This window comes from Stegodyphus dumicola, chromosome 3 (assembly GCF_044657685.1).
Source record: "Stegodyphus dumicola isolate Sdum_Otavi_A_Nest chromosome 3, ASM4465768v1".
NCBI lineage: Eukaryota > Metazoa > Arthropoda > Arachnida > Araneae > Eresidae > Stegodyphus > Stegodyphus dumicola.
This window is the reverse complement of record NC_140770.1, coordinates 68,217,733-68,233,789: the sequence shown is the minus strand read 5'-3', so window position 1 is coordinate 68,233,789 and position 16,057 is coordinate 68,217,733. Positions and strand designations below refer to the sequence as shown.

Here is a 16,057-nt window from a genome sequence, read left to right as displayed (position 1 = left end):
AACAGCTCTTAAGTACCATGAGCAGAATCATGAGGTTTCCAACCTCTAAAATAATTTGTTTCCATAGGCTGCAAAAATGTGCATGTGCATTTTAAATGTGCATGTGCAAATAAATAAATAATGCTTTCATTTTTATTATTAGTTATTGTCATCTAAAATTATGAGAATAAATCAATTTTGATGGTGTAAAATTTTAACGAGATAATGTTAATGCTTTTTTAACAATAACCTTTCAGAAGAGGGCAGGTGTGACATAAATAAATGATTAAATTGAAATCAAAAATATTATTGATTATCTAAGATGACAGAATAATTTGACGCATCACCATGGTTATCAAAATTAGCAAACCACTGCTGGTGTAAGGAATATATTGTTTTCTGTGTTAACTGGAATTTAAGACATTTTTTTTCGTTTATCGCGTTTAACCGGTTAATTTCAGTACATTAATACTAATTTATATTTTTAAATGAATATATCATGTTTAATCGGTTAGTTTTACATCTACATGCTTATTATCTGTGAATTTTTACTACCACATGCTTAATATATTGTTTTGTCTACTAACTTGAATTTACATGCACTAAAAATCACGTAAACAAAATACCACATTTACGGCAAAGAATGTGTTTATGGCTCGGATCATCGTCGATGAACCGCGAGCTTGGCGAGTAAAAATGCAACGGCGCCAACGGGTTCTCTGCGGATGAAAACCCCCTTTTAATACTAAATTTACTTTCCACACAATCTAAAATACGCGACTGAAATCTTGCCACCACGTCTATCATTGCAACATAGGCCATTTCAAAACACGCATGACACGAACCAATGAGCAATTAAACCACTGTGGCAAAAGAGTTCAGTTTCAATGTCAAAAGGGTTGCCATACAAACATCCTCCCCGAAACCATCACACAGCAACCTAATCCCGCCAAAAACCAGAGCAGGACATATATCGCCACATTTGGTGATCTTAGGGAGAATATAAGTGTAGAGCCTCTTATTTTTATGAATTTATGTGGCAGTACCAGTATACAGATTCTAGTTCAGATAATTTTAGGAAGTTTTTCGATATGCTGTTAAGGAATTCTGTTTGATTGAAGACAAAGAATCTTGTAAATAAGGTAATTGGATATTTCCTTTGTGTAGTGCTAAGATGAATTTCCTTTTTTATCTTATTTCATTGTTTGATTTAAAATGTAGTTTATTGAGATTATATATTTTTTGTTGGCTGCTCCTTTGACTTTTTAAGTGAATACAGATCGATGTGCACATGGAGAACGTCAAGGGAGTGTGCAATGCTTAGTTTGTGCAATACTTTGATTTTTTTTTTTTTTTTTTTAAGGAAAAGCAGGTCGATATGTACATGGATACTGAGCTTGTGCAATTCTTTAACTTGTTATTTTGAATTTATGTAGCGGTGATCTAAAAATTGCCACTACACAAAGCCAAAAAAACAAGTCAAAGAATTGCACACACTCGGTGTCCATATACTGCCAAAAATCTCCAAGGGCCACTCATAAATATATTTTTACTGCTATTTTCTTATACTTTTAGCTTGTGAAAATCCTAACTAGGGAAGGAAAGTTTTTATTAATTATTACTTTTAAAGATGTTTGTCGCATCAACCTTTGATAAATTCAGTAATACACTATACATGGATATAAAACAAAATTAAATATTAACACATAATTAAACACAAGTTGAATCTTCATGAAAATTTCTACAAATCTATACAGCAGATAAGAGAATTCAGAAATTTAATAAGAAAAAAATTCTGAAAACTGATAAAGGATAGACAAATGAAATTTTCATCATTTAAGTTTCATTTATTGCTTCAAAACATCTTTATTATTATTATAAGTTTTCCTTAAAACAGACTAAAATTTAACAACAGTGGGATTAGATAATCTAATGGGAAAGTGGGACATTTGAAGAAAAGTTGTTAAAATTGACAGCTACACAAAGCCCACAATAAGACATTATTAGTGACCATAAGGATTTCCTGTAATTAGTCCTTTTGTTCAAATGTAGTAATTGTTTGAATAACAAAGTCAGTCAAATTCTAGGTAAATTTAAAGAGAAAAAAAATTTAATTTCGGTATAGCAAAAATGGATTTTAAATTCTGAGACTATAGGATATGAGTGCAAATGTTAATATGCGTTCTATTCTGAACTTCAACAAGTTCAAAAGCTGTATGGCTACTACGACTAAATATAATCTGTTTTGAATCTAAGCTTGTTAACATACAGTGTTTCACAACTTTTGTAAAGCACAAGTGATAGGACACTTGTGCTTTACAAAAGGAAACTGTAGTAAAATAAATTTTAAAAAATGTAAAATATTTTTGTGTGTTTCATACTTAAATTTAGTAACAATTATTACATGACATACATTTTCTCAAAATATTTAAATTTTAATTTACTAAAAATACAATTGTTTAGAACGGAGCAAAAAATGGCTCACATAAATGATGGGACACTTACTTTTCCATCAAATATTTATCCAAAAATTTTACTTTTTAAAAGGTTTTAATATTTTGTTGGATTTCCTTTTACTTTTAAAACATGATTTAATCTTCTTGGGATGGATTCGACTAATTTTTTGTGATTTCACCCTATTCTTCTTGAAGCACCGATTTTAATTTTTGTTTTGAAGAAATGGTGTGTTTGCGAATTCTTGATTCCAATTCTTGCCAAACATTCTCTATGGGATTTAAGTCTGGACATTGTGGTGGTGTTTTTATTATTTCAGGATAGTTATACAGCAGCCAGAGTCTAATGTTCAAAGCAGTGTGCTTGGGGTCATTGTCCTGGTAGAATTTAAAATCGTTATGAAGGTTCAATTTTCGTGCTGAAGATTTCAAATTTTGATTTACAATGTCAATATACTTGTACTGATCCATTATACTGTCAATAAAAACAAGATTACCAACTCCAGCGGGCGACATACACCCCCATACCATAACTCCTCCTCCACCACGTTTTACTGTTGGCACCAAGTTCTGTTTGCGAAATTCTTCCCTGGGTTTTCTCCACACCAAGATTCTACCGTCAGAACCAAATATATTAAATTTACTCTCATCAGCAAATATAAGTTCATTCCAGTAATCAGAATTCTTATTTATGTTGGATTTTGCGAAAGCCAGTCTGAGTTTTCTATTCTTTTCACTTACGAAGAATTTTTTCCTGGATGCTCTACCATGATATCCAGCAAATCGAATTACTCTTCTAATAGTCTCAGGATTAACAATTACTCCATATAATGCTTGTAAATCAGCAGTAACTTTAGGAGCACTCATTCTTGGATTTTTTTAAATATTTCGAACGATAATTCGCTTTATTCCATTGGATAGCTTTGATGGTCGGCCAGGTCTTCTTTTATTCTGAATCATATGATTCTTTTTATATCATTTAATAATATTGAAAACTGTTGAAGGACTCAAGTTAACTGTTTCAGCAGTTTCTCTAATACAGAAATAGAATGTAGATTTTCCACGTTCAATATGCAAATTAATAACTAATTTTCGAATTTCAGGCAAAGTTTCTTTTCGTTTAGTATTCATGGCTGCACAGAGCTAAAAAACACAAAAATTCCTAAACAAACTGGAGAGAAATACTGCAGACGATTTTATAAATTATTGCCAATTGGTTTTGAGTAAAAATAAAAAACCCCCAAAATATTTTTATTGTACTACGTAGTAGTATCTAATGGTGTCTCATCACTTATGTGAACCATTTTTTGCTCCGTTCTAAACAACTGTATTTTTAAATTAATATTTTGAGAAAATGTACGTTATGTAATAATTGTTACTAAATTTAAGTATGAAACACATCCCAAAAAAATGTTTACATGTTCTTTTAATTAATTTTATTACAGTTCCCTTTTGTAAAGCACAAGTGTCCCATCACTTTTGTGAGACTGTATATTATGTTTCCACTTAAAATGTTCAAATGCGAAGTCTGAACAGAATACGGAAACTTTAATCATTGTAGAGCATTAAGCGCTATATAATCCGACATTTATTTTCAATTAAGACATTATTCGATATGAGATTCTCGACATTATTCGACTTGAGATTCTCGGCATTATTCATTTACTTACATATAACTATTTAATATATTTATATACGAAACTCCTAAATTTCCGTGAGATGTAACTAAAATAATATTACCTCTTTCATCGTAGCGTCTTTATCTATCTCAATTATATGTTTTTCTTTCGTGGTTTTGACAGTTACTTTAATTTTGTTATCCGATTTTGCCGCATCATCCTTTGGTTCAGATTTAATTGAAATACTATCACTTGATTTATTAGAACGCTTTGGACTTTTGGCAACTGGTTCGCATATTACTTCGTCATCGTCCTCAGACAGCGGTTCTTCTTTAACTTTAGTTAATAAAGCTTCATTTTCGGTTTCACTAGATACATTCTCCGCCATGACTGTCGTTTAATACGATATACCGGTAAATAACCGTGAGTTGAGACAAGGCCAACTTCTACTCAAGGCCTGCCAGACTGAACGAAATTCCGATTCCCAGTTTTCAGTGGCTTTCGCAAAATTCATCACTAGGTGGCGCTCGCATTCTGCTACACGTTCTCTATTTGTAATCTGGCTCGTTATTGACAAAAGGTTCCGCTGTAACTAATAGTAACGTAGAATGGTATATTGTTGCGTGCTATACGGCAAACTTTTCTTCCTTTTAAAAAAATTTTACGATTGTATTTAAATAATTATTCGCAACATATAACTGTTGGAAGCATTTCTATCTGTTTCAGATTTAATACAAATACAAAATTTCTTAAACAAATGCAATCATCACGTAAAATTTTAAAGCTTTAAAATTCTTTTCTTACGTTTTTTCGCTGCTTTTGAATATAAACAAGCTTCTTAATTAAAGTACGTGTGTTCAGCTTCATGTTATGTTTTCGTCTTCCTGAAATAAAATTATCATAATATTTTTTTATCATTCTGGAGATAATCTCTGTTTTCTGCATAAATGATATTTTAACCTTTCATATATATATATATATATACATATATTAATTTAATGCAATTAAAATTTAAGAATGCATCCACGTATATATTTTATAAGAAATCCTAATTGCGTTAGCTTTTTTACGAAATTTATTACTTTTTAGCTCCCATATTCGTTATCTTTGATCCAGAAACATTTGAATGCTGTCTGTACTAGCTTCAAAATTTTAAAACGCATATCTCATTTTAATTAGTGTGATGCTGTACATAAATTTCTGTCTACCTGGTTGAGTGTTTTGTGGTTGCACTTGAAGTAATAGGGATTCATGTCGAATCCATAGATATATGTAATTAATAGATGTAATACTTTTTGTTTTAGGGAATATGGTTTTATTTTTTAAAATATGCTGTTAATGATATTGAAATTAGCAGTCTCAAAATTGTTTTTTCCCTTCGTCCCAAACTAGTTGCTACACTTCGGTTGAAAGTTTTGTCTCAAATGCTGCTACATTTCAAGTAGGTGGAGTCATAAAAAACTTTCGATGCAGTTTAGTACATGGACATCAGTAAAATTATAAGGCGTACTACAAGGACTGTAATGCTTGCATACCAGGTTTTCATTCTCAGTTTTTACTTTCCACAAATGTAGCATTTATTTTAGGACTATTTTGTCCACGCAAATTTAGAGGGTTCGCACGCTCTTAAGCCACGCCCCATTTTGAAAGGACTATACCGCGCGTATTTCAGAAAGATCGTGTTTATGTGATTATGGCCTCGAGTGCTGTCTGCCTATGCTGAGGGATACCATTTTGGAAGAAATTCTAAGGCGAACTGGCTCGTATAGACAAGACAGATAATTGAATTGACATTTAATTAGCCTGAAGATTTTAGGCGATTACTTATGGAAGAGTCCCTATGAAATGGGGCGTGGCTTAAGGGTGTGCCAAAGCTGGATTTTTGAAATTAATTTGATACTGATTTAAGGAGGAAATGCTTGGTATGTAAATTTGATGTTGATTGATTACGTACCACCCTGAAATTTCTGGAAAATGTGCAAACAAAATCATAAAACTTTCAGTATCAATAATCAGTACTCAAATGTAGCAACTAGTTTGGGACAGAGGGAGTATATGATTCATTGTGATTAATGTGATACATGTTATTATTATATGCTTTAGGTGATATTGAAATGCTTGGTATTATTTCGAATATCAATAGTGTCACGTTTTCTCTTCAGAGCTCTAAATCTGCACTATTTAAAATTTTATTTTTTAATATTTCCGAAAAATGTATTTTATATTAATTAAAAAACAGCAAAATTTTCAGTACCTAAAGCCAAATTTCTTTTAGAAATACTTTTTCTCTTATGTATTAACAAATTTACTTTCATCATTTTTTAATTACATATTTAATAGTGGCTCCAAATTATTTTGTTGCACAGCACAACTGATATTAATACGATGAAAAATTTGCGCTGAAATAGTTTATGTTCTGAAGCTACCTGCTAACTTCATACTCCATAAATAATTTTAAAGTAAAACATGTGCTCTGTATATCTAGATGCAAGAAGGAATTAAACCAGAATCAAGCATCCGACGGTTATATATGAAAAAAGAAAAATGGGATAACTTGAAATTTCATGCTTCCTTTCTAAATAAAAATATTTTTAATAAAAAGAAGTGTATAATTTCTGACTACTACAGATTAATCGTTTTTAAATTTTGCATATAACAAGACAATTATTTGTCTCGGGTACATTCTGCTCATTGTTAACGTCGCAAAGCGTAGCGGAATTGTAGCGCCCTCCTGCGGTCAGTAGATATTTCACGGAGGCAACCGAAAACACAAAAGAATATTTTCACACTGGCAGGCCTTGAGTGTAAGTTGGCCTTGGTTGAGATGTCAGGCTTACAATCTGGCAGCCAAAATTGTTAATCGGTTATTCATACTTGTAAATGTAATAAGTTCAGAAGCCTTTGTCTTCAGTTATTTTTACTTGTAAGAACGAAAATTGAAAAATAAGCTACTGGCATATTTCGTTACAGCCTAGAAATACTACAACAACATATTGCTATTATAATATTGAAATATTAATAATCATGTAATATAATATACTAATGTATAATATTATCCACAATAAACTGCGACCCAGACTTTTTAATGTGCAACTCGATGCCTAATCATTAGTCACTAAACAATTTAAAAGACGCTACTATGCAATATAAATCCACGTTGAATGGCAACAGTGCTTTCATAAACCGCCAATTTCATTAAATCTAACGATGCTTTTGTTAGTATGGTTTTAAATATCCATGTTTGGATTTTTGGTGAATTTGGGAATCTGTTAATTCAGGCAACATAAACTACGCATATTTATCTTTATCAGATATTGAAGCAGAAAAATATTACTTCTGATTAAATTATTCTTTCGTATGACACTAAAAATTTGGAAAGGTATGTTTTGTGTTAATGCTTGATGAGTTAAATTATGTAGTTGCATTAAAATGAATGTTCTTATTAATTTGGAATTCTTAAGGACCTAATGTTTAATTATTATGCTTGATATAGTTTGGTAATTCAATTTTATGCCTTATAAATTATTATGAAATCTAATTCGATTTTAAAATATGCAATTAGTAAAGAATATTAGGGGGTTTAATCCTAGTATCTGGTGCACAAGGGATTTGGCTACTTTTGGCGACTTTATGATGAGCAGTAAACGGGACATATACGATGAGTAGTAGTTAAACGGGTCATTTTGGTGTTGGCGATAATTTTCAAAATCTCCCCAAGACTGCACCGTATACTAGGATTTTACCCATTAGGGAACACAGGAAGCTTTCATACACTTTTGAAAGAATAATTAACTATAATTTTCTTATATCGCAGAGCGGCTCTAGTGTAGAATTGGGTGCCCCTTCGATTAGCGACTATTTTGGCGATGAAACTTCCCTTCTGGTTACTATGATAGTTTTAACGGTTGATCTTTACATTATGGTAACTTGGCGATTTTTTAGCGAAAATTTGGCAACCAACTCTCCTACAGCAACCCTCTATTTTTTTTTCCCCACCGCCATTTTGTTTTCATGAAGTAAAGACATGTTTCTTTTCTTTTTATCTACTGAACACTTCTTCCAACAATCTAGTAGCTGAATTACACTTATGCTAGAAATGTTATCAAACAAAACTGCTTAATCATGACAAATATTCACTGCAAAATTGGGAAAAAGTGCACAATACCATACTCCTTACGCGTTTTTCAAAGTAACACATACACATAAACCATGTACATGGTGACTTATTTTTACTTAAAAAAAATCCCAGAATTGCACAAAAATGGCATTGCGCACACTCTTCACTATATCCATGTACACTGCTTTTTTCTCATAAATTAGAAAAATTTCATGAAAATACATGACAATTTTCTCAATCTTTACACCGGGTAAAAAGAACATATATGAAATTACCTGATCGTGAAAAAGTATTTACCCTTTACAAATATGAACATTTCCACATATAAAATAAATAAAATATCCAAAAACTTTTACCTCTAAATCGTCTATTACATTATACACGTCACCAACGAATTCATACCACAAGCATTACAAATACTTAGTATCAAATATTTAAATTATTTCCATGCACGTTTATTTCAACTTAAACGTATACCAAATTCCTACAAACATAAAATTCACAAAATATCATTTAATTAAAATATCACTAAGCCATGTACACGTCGACTTATTTTTACTTAAAAAAACATCCCAGAACTGCACAAAAATGGCATTGCGCACACTCTTCACTATATCCATGTACACTGCTTTTTTCTCATTAATTAGAAAAATTTCACAAAAATACATGACAATTTTCTCAATCTTTAAACCCGGTAAAAAGAACATATATGAAATTACCTGATCACGAAAAAGTATTTACCCTTTACAAATATGAACATTTCCACATATAAAATAAATAAAATATCCAAAAACTTTTACCTCTAAATTATCTATTATATTATAAACGTCACCAACGAATTCATACTGCAACCATTACAAATACTTAGTGTCAAATATTTAAATTATTTCCATGCACGTTTATTTCAACTTAAACGTATACCAAATTCCTACAAACATAAAATTCACAAAATAACTATCATTTCATTAAAATATAATTAAATTAAAAAACACTATTTAAAATATAAATGAGCACATACATTAAATTAATAAAAATTACCTTACAATCCTAATTACTTTAAACTAAATCATTGCTAATAACAATTTTCCCAATAATACCAAATTCCTTTCCACCTTACATTTAGAACAATGCATAAAAATAATATCCTCAAATAATTAAAAATACTAACTTACCTAATCTTCTTCAGAATCTTGATTACGTGGCGGATACACTTTTCTAATTCATTCAATAAAATTATTGAAAGATTTTTTCTGCGAATTTTTCCTCCATACTTCCTCCGCTAAATAAAAAGCAAACTTCTCTTTATCACAATGCCTAAATACCCATTTCGAATTCACTTTAGTTAGGGCCATGGGATCCAAAAATTAAACAACACTGTTTCACACAACACAGAATAAAGCTAAATACAAAATTTCCACATTTTTTCCCGATTTCCCCCCTTTTCCGATTAAAGAACCGTAATTCGTTCATTAATATCACATGACATATCCCATGATCTCTCATTTCCCTCGCGCAAAATAATGCGTAATTGGAACTGAGTACTGCTCACATTATTACCAAAGTCCCAGGTAGTAAGTAACCTTTATCGCCTCCAAAATATCGCCAAACTACCAGTTACCATATTGTAAAGATCAACCGTTTTAACTTTGTTTTAGCTTCCTGATTTTATGTAAATGAAAATAGATTGATGTGTACATGGACAAACTTAAGCAGTGCGCAATGCCTAGTTTGTGCAATTCTAGGATGTTTTTTTAAGTGAAAATAGATTGATGTGTACATGGACACAGAGTTTGTGCAATTCTTTAACTTCTTATTTTGTTTGCTTTATTTGTGTAGCGGGAGCACACAATTGTAAACTTTTACCCACAGCGTTAAACAAAATCAAAAAATCTTAAATTTAATTCAAAATAATCTTAAGTAAATATACACTTCTTATGTACAGATGAGAAAGTAATCATCAAGAAGATATTGGAGCACACAAATATGTTGTTAAAATTCTAGTATATTGTATGGTTTTGGCACGATTTTGAAAATTGTTGCCAACACCAAATTGATGAACCCATCCAATATATCACCAGTTGTCAAATCCTGTATATACCGTATACTAGGATGAGATCAATATACTTTTAAAAAGATTCTAAAATTTATTCTAAGGTACCCCTTGGCGAACTTTTTTTTTTTTTTTTTTTTTTTTTTACACCAGGGAGAATCAGCACCAATTTTAAGATGGTGCTGATCTTTCTGCCCGCTAAACAAAACCAAAACAAGAAGCTAAAGACTTAAACAAACTCAGTATCAATGTACACATCAACCTATTTTAACTTTAAAAAAATCTCATAATTGCACAAAGTAGGCACTGTGTACTGCCTTAACTTTATGTATTGTATGCTTCCTGATTTTGTTTAAGTGAAAATAGATCCATGTACACATAGATCTATTTTCACTTAAACAAAATCAGAAAGCTAAAACAGTTAAAACTATCATGTTAACCAGAAAAAATTCGCATCTGTCTTAATACACAGACATGAACAAATAATCAAAAATACACAAACAGAGAGTAATAAATAACTAAAAATACATATTTCCTAACATAAAAGCATTAAACAATAAATCTTTTAACAAAAATTAACACAGAGATTAATAAATAAATGAAACGTCAGTTTTAAATATATCTTTTTTTTCCACGTGCATACATTCACGCTTCCCTCCTCCAGCCTCCACGTAAGTAATTCAATTTTTGGTCATTTCGGCTCATCCGCTGTTAATGGTGGATAAGTATGTGTCAACATTCATCCTTTTACTTACCTCATACATACTCAAATGATGGTACCCACGTCAAAACGCAACACTAATGCACATGCAACCAAACACAACCAACTGAAAAGAATGGTAAGAATCAAAAAATTTGGTCTATACGAAAGAGTTACTATTACAAAAAATAGCCAAAATCCCAATTTATCTCAACGCATTTACCGATAATCGCAGAAATAACCTCTTTTTAATAACAAAAACTAAAAAAAAACACAGTTTTCTCCAAGGCTAGTTTCGCAAACATTATCAGCATTAGGGTTACCGAAAAACCTATTTCATGCAGCCGGCTTCCAGATTTCACAAACAACCAATACTATGTGATTTTTTTCAGACAGAAACTAAGGGGTACTATACAGTAAAGATAACTTACTGTAATTACTTAAATAATGTGTTTAAGCTTATCGCCGCTGGGACATCTGAAGGTAGTTTCTGTTCCTCCTTTCAACCCTCCTCCACATCATGGAATATGTCAACAGAAAATCACCTGACTTTTTTTTTTTACTGGGCTTTTGTGCAACATGGCAACTTCTTTGTAAAGACGCGTGTGGTTGTGAGTGAAAATTTGAAAGTTTTTTTCAAGTTCTTTGTAGTTTTGTGTTATTAATTGGCATGTATTATTTTACTTTGTATAAATTAAATTCTATAATTTCTATATCAGTTTTCATGTCAAAATATATGGGCAACCAGTTGATTTTGCTCTCATTCTTCAAGGCTTATTTGATAAAGAAAAAGTAGATAAGGAAACCTTTGTATGCGAGAACAATAGCGATTTGAGTGAGAAATATATAGAAATAAAAAATATGAGCAGTGAATTTGAACAGTAAACGCTGCAGCACTCAATGAATTGGAAGTTGATCTGTCAGCACTATCCTTATCTTCAGGGATGATGTTTTCATTTTATTTGGCTTATAATTCCTTACTAAATGTAGTATTTCATCTCGATGTATTCCATCTTTTATATGATTTAATTCAAATTCCTCATCATTATAATTTGCTTCCGGTAGTGAAGAAAGTGACACAGAGGTTTTTGAAAACAAAAAAAATTTTGATTGACAAATTAATCGGTATTCTCGACACAACAATTATAGGACTTCAACAGCGGAACTTTGTAGCTGAACAAGAAATTATGTCTGTTTATAGAATTAAAGAGAAAGTATTATCACATAAAACGAAGCAACTTAAACAACTTACATTGAAAGAAATGTTTAATAAAGTAAACAAATAAATATTAAGCTTTTTCTTTTTGTAAATTTTTATACCCTTTAGATCATAATTGTTCTTTATTTTATAAATTACGGTTTCATATTTTTCATTTTATAATTTCTGCATGCCATCTTACCAGATTTAAACTGATTATTCATAATCCGGAATCGCCAACGAGTCCGGATTAATGACTATTGACTGTATCAAAAAAAAAGAAATTATGATATGTTCAATGTTGGTAAGGATAAATTTTCTAATTTATCTATTAGTCTTATGAAAGAGCATCTTCATTCACATGCAAAAAATCCAATCATTACCTTCCAACATTTCTAAGTTGTAGTTATGCTGTTTCAAAGCAACCCTCATTGAAATGAGGAACATGCGATTTGTGCGTCGGAGAAAAATTGAGATCATCAGCATCTATGAAGTCCAAGACATGCCTTAGATACGCATGTAAAACATTCTATTACCGAAATTATTTGCATGGAATGCAATGTAAACTTCGAATATTAAGAAAGATCTTTAGAATTATGTTTTTCTGTTATTACTTTACTCTATTCTATTTCTATTATTATTATTATTTTCTTTTATTTCTATTTTTTAGGAATAAATAAAAATATTAAAATTAAAATTAGTTTAAAATTAGTTTTTTGGTACTTTTCCGTTTCACCGGCGCAAATCTCGCCAAGCAGACTTTGTTGACGATAGCATACAGTACACACATGAAAAATGTTAACAAATGTTAGTTCTCAGAATTTTTTATTTTGAAGGCGTAAACATTTTAATATGGTTTAAAATTTTGTAAAAAGCCATGAAAGACAATAAATTTGTAAAAAGGCATTAATTTAAAATTTACTATGATTTCATGGTTCAACATACTGATTCGCCGGTTCATATCACTTGATCCCAAGTGATCTTATCTCACTTAAACTAAGCTACAAAGAACTAATTCTCTCAGTAATTATCTACATTAATTTCAAGTTAAATCTTAATTTGGAATAACCAGTTAGAAGTTTAAATGCAAGAATTATCTCAATTTGTACGAATAGCTTACTCAGAAATTATGTAAAACTGCATTGCTTTACTTCGCTAGTGCATTCTCATTAGAATTGATGAATTTAACCCTTGATTTTGCCTTTTCTGTATTTTCGGCTGAGCGGTGTGATTGCATCCTAATTGACTTAATTACCGCGAATGGTCTTGGGGCATAAAACTGAACTATCTTGTGAAAATTCTATGCAATTGTATGCCAGTATTGAAAGAAACAATCAATCTGATAAGAAATGGCTGCGACTTGTTTTGAAAATGAAGCGTAAAAGGTTACCAGCGAAGATATTCCGTTTGGCATCAGTTGTACCATTATTAGCAACTTTATCGTTTGCACCGGCAAAACGAAAAACTACCAGTTTTTTTTAACCAGTTAGAAGTCAGGACTTAAAGAGAAGAGCTAGCTCATAGAGCTTTTTCCCCTGAAACAGGCAGTGGGGAGTGATGACGTAACCATGATGACACTGAGTGCGGAGATGCAACTGACAATATAGAAATTAGCGTTTTAAATCTGAAGAACCAGCGTTTAAAATGAGCTGTGTGTGAAAGATAGCTATAATTTAGAAGAGACAATGTTGCTGCAGTATGCATTCTACACTGAACATTAAAAAATTTAATAGTACTGACTCAACTTTAAAATAACAGATAAAATGTGCTCTTCTTAGCATAAAGTTCCTTTTTTTTTTAATTTGCAGGGATTTTTTTTCCTTTAAATGCCTGTTTATTTCTAATCATTTCTTTATCTGTATGTTAACTAAGAGAACTGTACTACTGCTTCTAAGATAACTATAATAACAGCTATTTAAAATTAATCAAAAAACAACCTTAAATTGGCATAGTTTTCAAAATTTCTGCTAATCTAAGTTCGAGTTTCAGCCTAATTGTAAATTTTACATTGGCATATTTTTCTCCCGATTCAATATAATAACAGATATTTTTTTAAATAATTTTGTAACTTAGGCTTACATCAATATTACATTTAAATAAATGCATTAAGATTGTTATCTTAATTTAGACAAAACAACTTTACTCACAGTTCCTTAAAAAAAATATTTAATTTTTCAAAAGTGGGAATTAAGGAGGCAGGTTTTCTTATGCCAATTATTTTAATGTTATACTATTATATTTTATCTAGAATGCTAAGCTAGCACAAAATCGAATCAATAATAACACAGGATACAATAAAAGTAACTTTAACAATAACTTAACAAAATTAGTTCCCATTTGAAATATGCTTTACGCCATTAACTTCTAAAATGTCATCTAGAAATATTTCAAATCAAAACATATTATATATGCTTACTTGTACAGTCACGATGCAACTACAAGTTGTTGAAATATTATTTATTGGCTACCACATTCGAAGCAACCTACTTTTTTGCCTTTTGGGTTGCTTTTCTTTGGGAAAAAAACATATGCATTTCTATTTAAGAAACATATTCTACAGAGCTCTTATGACAATGCAACATGAAATATTTTCACTAGTCCATCTGATTTTTTCCTTCTTTTCTAGTAATGTGTTAATCTGCATCTTTGTAAAAATATGCTTTAGACATTTTTCTAAATTCTCAGATCTGTGCTGTTTTTTCCTAAATTTCGTTGTTTGGGATTTTAATTTCTGAATTTCCAATACAAATTTCTTTCTAGGTGTCATCCACCTTCTTTGTCGCTGAGCAAACATGCTAAAATTTTTCTTTTCTCTATTTGTCAATATTTTATTACTATTTTCTAAGGATATTATTTTGTTCTTCAAATTATCAATACATTCTTGTTTATCTTTACACTTAGGCCATTCAGGGATATTGTCACTTAGGGCATTGTCACTTGTAAATTTTATTTCAAAATCATTCACATTTGATTTATTATTGTCAGCTTCAGTTTCGGTCTCGGCCTCAAAATAAATTTTCTTTGGCCTTAATTCGTGTAGCCTTTCAAAAGCACTCTGCATTAGTTTTCTTTTCTAATGTCACCGATTTCTTGGTGTTATTTCGTATACTGCACACGATAAATTTACTTTTGGCACAGTATTGTATTTCAACAGTTTCTTTTGCGGCAATCCAAGTAAATGATTTCTCATGTCATCTTCATAATCACTGCACAGAAAATATTCGCCGCAAATTCATGCGTTTTTCACATTAATAGAATCCTGTCTTCGACATTTATGTATCCATTCTTTCGACAAAAGCAAATTGTCCTTTGGGAAAGCATGAAATACAATATCTCTTCCTTTCATATTCTGTAAGTGTTACGGCATGTTGCTACAGCACAAGAAGCCATATTACATAAAGGATACTTTAAATATAGAATTTAAAAGGAAAACTGACTAAAACTATATATATATATATATATATATATATATACACGAATTATTAAATATTTGCATTATTAGAAAACAAGTATGTATGATTAAAATTAATTTGGGATATGCGACCTCCAGAAAATCGTCTCGCAACTGAATGAAACAACAGTTTTAAACGCGCGAAATCAGAGCAGATGCAACACAGACACATCAGATTACTTTCAGTTAACCCCCTCCATGAGGCTCGCGTCAGCGAGGAGTTGAACAAAGCAATGACATAGCCCTTCTATTTATCCCTGGTTAGAAGTACATTTCCTTGCAGAAGTAAATAATGCTACAGTGCCTTTCCACCTGACTAATATAAGCATTTAAAAATAATTTACTTTCATTTAAACACAACATCCTTTGTATTTTGCAATAGTATGGTTTATATTTTATTTCCTAACAAATTTATTATCAGTATTTACTCATTTCTATCACTTTTCATGCCAAAAACGGTAAAACAACAAATGTCATAAAACGTGATGCA

The 16,057-nt window shown here is 30.9% G+C and overlaps 2 protein-coding genes across 5 annotated transcripts in view; one reads left to right on the top strand and one right to left on the bottom strand.

Annotated features, from left to right (window-relative positions):
• LOC118200483 (ubiquilin-1-like) overlaps window positions 1-4,528 on the bottom strand; it is a 64,070-nt gene extending 59,542 nt beyond the window's left edge. The window contains exon 1 of one of the 2 annotated variants that reach the window (XM_035372435.2): window positions 4,173-4,528. In XM_035372435.2, coding sequence (XP_035228326.1) covers window positions 4,173-4,439 — 267 coding nt within the window. In that variant the 5' untranslated portion in view covers window positions 4,440-4,528. The remainder of the gene's footprint in view (window positions 1-4,172) is intronic. The other variant, XM_035372436.2, reaches the window with a different exon arrangement.
• Window positions 4,529-7,217: 2,689 nt separating this feature from the next.
• Window positions 7,218-16,057, top strand: part of LOC118203896 (uncharacterized) — a 56,931-nt gene continuing 48,091 nt past the window's right edge. For 2 of the 3 annotated variants that reach the window (XM_085812980.1, XM_085812979.1), the window contains exon 1: window positions 7,218-7,430. The gene's annotated coding sequence lies outside the window, so the exon portion shown is untranslated. The remainder of the gene's footprint in view (window positions 7,431-16,057) is intronic. The other variant, XM_085812978.1, reaches the window with a different exon arrangement.